At 53.5% G+C, this 5,393-nt stretch overlaps 1 protein-coding gene across 3 annotated transcripts in view; it reads left to right on the top strand.

Annotated features, from left to right (window-relative positions):
• Positions 1-5,393, top strand: part of PATZ1 (POZ/BTB and AT hook containing zinc finger 1) — a 19,395-nt gene that overhangs the window by 5,329 nt on the left and 8,673 nt on the right. For all 3 annotated transcript variants that reach the window (XM_007453174.1, XM_007453176.1, XM_007453175.1), the window contains exon 3: positions 4,749-4,920. In XM_007453174.1, coding sequence (XP_007453236.1) covers positions 4,749-4,920 — 172 coding nt within the window. The remainder of the gene's footprint in view (positions 1-4,748; positions 4,921-5,393) is intronic.

A 5,393-nucleotide genomic window follows, 5' to 3' on the forward strand; every position in this document is an offset into this window, starting at 1 on the left:
CTTTCCCAGCTCAAGGACCCCAAATAGAGGTGGCAAAGGGCTCCTTCCTGGGTCCTCCCCATGGTCTCCACGTTTCTTTCTGGGCTCTCTTGCCTTGTTTTCCCTCTTTAGCAGATGGTACCCCTGGGTGTCTGACCTTGCCTGGAGGTTGATGCTTTCCTAGGAACTAAGCCACTGGCTTACGTGCTTCCCCTCCCCTGGCATCACCTCCCCTGAGGGGTTTCTAGAATGGGGTCTGGCCACCCCTCCCCCCACCCTGGGAGTGAATCCTCCTCCAGAGGAGAGGAGACTCCGGCGCAACTCCAACTGGGCCAACCGTGCTGCCCTCGTCCCTTCCCACTCACACAGGTCCGCTTTCATTTCTGGCTTGTGAATTAGACTTTTGTGGTTTTGAGGTTTATTAGCAGGTCTGCTCAGGAATTAGATTAACCAGTAGCTTTACATTGGGTCATCCCAATATATGGCTTTGGGTGCTGATAAAGCAGATGTAGACCTCCGTCGGATCCCAGTGGTGTGCCCTTCAGTCCCCGCGGGCTCTGTGGGGATAATAGGAGTGATGATAAAAGTTTTCATTCTAACGTTTGAGGCTTTGTGTGTTTTGTCCTTGGTCTGTGTCATAACACTGACATCACTGTCCCTTGGTGTATGAGCCTGCTCCTGCCCTACCCCTCCGACACACACTCTCACAAGCCTGCTGGCCCTGCCTCCAGCCCCACAGCCAGAACTCCCCTAACAGTGACCTGGCAGGTGCAGGTGAAGATGTGCTGCCTCTCAGGCGCTGAGCTGGCTGGCCAGGTGTGCCTGGGCTTTGTTAATAAACAGCAGGGGCATCTGTTTTGCATGGTGTGTCTGCTGAAAGTATCAGAGGTGAAGAGACAGCTCTCTGGGAGTTGGTTCCTTTAGCCCCTGGCAGAGTTGGGCATGGGCCATACCTCTCGGTCCCTCCTGATGCCGCAGAGGAGACAGTAGGGGCCAGTTACAGAGATGGGTGCCACAGCTTGAGGGGAAAGGCCCTCCGAACGTGGGGGCATGGGGGCTCAGGCTTGGCAGTGACACGCAAGTCTCCCTGGGGTTTGGCCTCAGTGTGCTTAAATGGCCCAGATGCCCCAATGCTGCTCAATCTGTGAGTGCTGTGGGCTGGGACATTGACCCCAGATGGAGTTCAGCCTGAAGCCGAGAGGCTAGAACAGCTCAGACCTCTCCCATTGCTCCCAGTGGCCCCACTTCTTGGGGGCTGGTTGGGGGGTTTGGGCTGGAGGGATAACTCATTAGGAATTGAAGTGGGAATAAGGGAGCTGACACCCTTGAGAAGGGGGCCAGCAAGGCCCATGGTGCTGAGCCCAGTGCATTGCCCTCAGACTTTTCCAAGGCTATGGAAAAGACTACTTAAGATACCCCCTGAGGCTGCCAGGCTCAAAGGCCACCAAGAGTAGGTGTGCACCGGTGTCCCTGGTACCACTGAGGCCCCATTCCTGAGCTGTTCAACCCTTGGGAAGAAAAGCATTCGGAAGTCTGGGACGGGGAGAAACTGGCAGGACGGGAAGGGAGCCTGGCTGGGGCTCAGTGTTGAGTGGTGATGAACCTCTCTGGGGGCTGGGCCAGGACCCGGCAGGTGTGCCTCCAGCAATAGCAGGCTGCCTGTGGACAGGGCTGGGGGCGAGGCGGCCGTTCCCAGCACCACCGGCGATCGATTGGGGTGCTGATCCTGTCAGGGTCCCTCTGCCTTCTCCCTGCCTCCAGGACAGGAAGTGTTTTTCTCTTGAGTGGCCCCTGCATGGAGGTTCCGGGCACCCCCTTCTTTGAGATCCATTTCTCTCCTCAGCCTTTCTCTCCTTTCTCTCCTGGGTTAAGTGACCAGGCCTTCTATGTTTGGTGTTGTCTGAACTTCTGGCAGGCCTAGACTCAGACTTGGGCACTTTTCACAGTTCCTCCAGAAAGCCTTGGGTACTCCAGCCACAAAGGGTCAATCCTGGCACAGAGAAGCCAACCACCATTTCAGCTTGGCTTTGTAACACAGTGATAGTTTTTGTTGCGTTTGTGTTTTGTTTTGTTTTGTTTTCCCAGCAGCAGATTTACATTCCTAATTATGTTTGCTCAGGCTAAAGTTTGCTTTCATTCCTTGAGAGATAATCAATGGAGGACAGGGTGGGAGAACTCAGCCTGGTTTGCAGCTTTAATTTTGCTTAGCTAATCCCCCAAATGGATAATCCACTTGTGGATAATTGAAGTCTGGCTGTCCATTATCTTTCATTAGCAAAGTATGACAGGCAGTGCTTTAAGGGACACATCCCAAAAGAAAGTTGGCAAGAGAAACAAGGCATCTCTTTCACATCCCTCTATTGGCACCCTCTCCCAGGGGCCACAGAAGGTGGGATCCTGAATGTGTCCTTTCAGCTGCATTTTCTTAACACCTGGTCCGTGGTTGGCTCCTTTGAGTTCTGCGGTGTAGACCACACTGCCTCTCGTCATTGTGGCGGTGGTCCTCAAGTCGCCATCTGGCCAAGCCGGCTCTCGTCCCCAGATAAATCGACAGGTGCACCCCTATCTCCCGCAGGTGTTCACGGCACCCCTTATTCTGGTTTACAGTCTGGTGGGGCTGGGGAAAGATTCAGTTTTCCACCCACTGTGGCCTATAATTGGGTCACAAGGTCCCTGCCGGGGGGCCCATCTGTGGCCATGAGACTAAGCACCCATGGTGCTTTCTGAGTCACCTAAGTGCTCAAGTTTCCCTGCACAGAACCTGTCACCTCTATCAGGACAGCCCTGGCTACCAAGTACACTGATAAAAACTATCCACACCTTTTACCAGAGGCTACCTCTGCTGAGGCTGGAGGTGGTAAGAACACATGCTCAGGGGCTGGTTCTCAGTCCAGCTGCCCCGAGTCCTCTCAGGACCTCTGTCTGCCCGGCTGTAAATCGGGGAGGAGGGGAATACCCCAGGGTGGCCAGGAGGATCGGTAGGGCACTGGCCCTGCAGTGGCAGGGTGTTGCTTTCTCTAGTAGCTGAGCCCTGTGCTTTGTGCAAATTACTCTCTAAACTTAGCTCCCTCATTTATCAGATGAATAAACTCAATATATAAAACATGAAAGCAGTACACTTGACCCTTGAACAACACGGAGGTTAGGGGCGTCGACCCTCCGAGCAGTCAAAAATACACATACAACTGAGTGTCGGCCCTCTGTGTATGTGATTCTTCCACATCCGCGGTTCCACATCCGCGGGTTCAGCAAACTGCAGATGGTGTACCACCTACCGTAGTATTTACTGTTGAAAAAAATTCGCATATAAGTGGACTCGTTCAGTTCAAACCCTGGAAAACTGTTCAAGGGTCAACTGTATTGTTAGCATAAATTGTTCTATTCAAATGTGTAACATTTATTCAAAAGATAATGACTAAGAAGAGCTCAGCTGGTCCTGATGCAGACATTTGGGGTTGGGGTAGCAACCGCGGTGTCTTCCACCTCCACAGCATCAAATGCATTTGTTTCTCGCTCTGATTGTACAGTAAAGCAATAGACAGACGTTGTACATGGTGACAGTGTTCAGACGCTTACCTTAAGGTCTCAGGATCTGTTTCTGTTCAGTGGAGCCACAGGAACACCCCCATTCTAGCCAGTTAACGGGGTGGCAGGTCTTCAGTGGGTTAACGTTCGGTCTGTGATGCAATTAAAGGTGAATGTTGCTTTCTCTTGTGGCTCTAAAATGGTAAACACAGGTACAGAGAAAAGAAATGAGTCAACCTTGACTAGAACTCCTGAGACACGTCCGTGGATCCAAAATAGTGAAGGTCACCAGATTCAACTCTCCTGAGGGCTTTCCCGACATTCCGTGACCTCCAAGGCTGGGCAGCCATGCAGGCCTGGGCTGGGGGAGAGATGTTGGGGGCAGACCCAGGGCTGAGACCGAGTCAGGGGACCCGGGGCTGCCTTCTCAGGGTGTGGTACTGACTGCAGCTCCTGGCCGGTGGGGTGAGAGCACGGCCTGCCTCGAGGGCCACCGTGAGGATGCACTGCATGCAACGAAGTCCTCTGAAGGTGAAGTCTGGGGCCTGCCTGGCACGGTGGGGGGCACTGGTCAGTGCAGGGTGGTGCCATCCTTGTTGGCACCAGCACTGGGGTTCCACAGATGCCCCTGGAGCCTCTGGCCCTCACTCTCTGCTAATTTTCACATTCGCAAAATTGACACTGTCACTTTATGGGCTGCTTTCTCAATACAAACGCACACGGATATTATGAAGAGTAGAGTCTGTGTTCTGTCCTGCCTTTCCTTTCCATTTCCCTGTGGCCACGATTAATGTTGCTTTTAAATAAAGTGAGTAAATTGGATTCTTTGTATAAAGCAACCAGGGGAAACCCAGGGTGGAGAAGGTGAAGACTGTTCCGTTTATATGCCAATAGCTCTTCTGTAAATTCACTTACAGCCAGTGCAACTAACATCAGTTCTTAAATGTTTAAGAATGAAAAGCCCCTAGCTCTTTTGTTTTGCAGAACTCAGCCTGCCATGTAACGTGCATGTTGGGGGCCAGTGGGAACCAGTCATCCTAGCTCAGGGTCCTGTGGGGAAGACCATGGGGAGTAGGAGCGGCTTACTTGGCATCTGGGGAGGAAGCCTGGCCGCATTCTGAAGTTCTCTTTATACGGCGAGTCCCTGTGTTGGCTGGAAATGGCTTTGTGCCACAGTGTGCTCTGTAGGGAGTCGGGTGTGGACGCCAGCTTTTACCTCACCCTGTTTTCCTTTCTGCCCTCAGACCTGCAACGCTTCTTTTGCCACCCGAGACCGTCTGCGCTCCCACCTGGCCTGTCACGAAGACAAGGTGCCCTGCCAGGTATGCGGGAAGTACTTGAGGGCGGCGTACATGGCAGACCACCTGAAGAAGCACAGCGAGGGGCCCAGCAACTTCTGCAGTATCTGCAACCGAGGTAATCTCCCTGCTGCTTCCTCATGTCTAGGGGATGGGCCTGAGCCCATGTGGGAGGCCGGCGGGTGACTGACCACCCTGCCTCAGGCTCCACGCCGCACGGCCAGCCCTCCCTCCCTTCCCGCTGAGCGATAAACACCTTATCCCCCAGCTAGCTGTTTGTCACCCTTTCCTTTCCAAGAAACCTGGGGTGCTTGGAACAGGAGTTGCCAGGAGCTCAGCAAGTGGGAACAGCAGAGAGTGTTGTTCCCAGGCTTGGGCCCATGACACCTGCTGCCCAGGGGGCAGGATGGATGCGCTGAACTACTGAGGTTGGTGGGAGTCATTAGGCCCCAAGAGGTGGGAGAATGAGGGATCCTGCTCAAGAGCTTTGCTGGCTGATCCACTGGCATGTGAAAGTCAGCAGCCAGGTAAGGACGTCGAGTCTGGAGATGGACAGGGGCCGAAACTTTCTAGCAAAAATGGTCGGAAGAG

The sequence above is a fragment of the Lipotes vexillifer genome, unplaced genomic scaffold, assembly GCF_000442215.2.
Source record: "Lipotes vexillifer unplaced genomic scaffold, Lipotes_vexillifer_v1.1 scaffold1197, whole genome shotgun sequence".
In the NCBI taxonomy this organism is placed as follows: domain Eukaryota; kingdom Metazoa; phylum Chordata; class Mammalia; order Artiodactyla; family Lipotidae; genus Lipotes; species Lipotes vexillifer.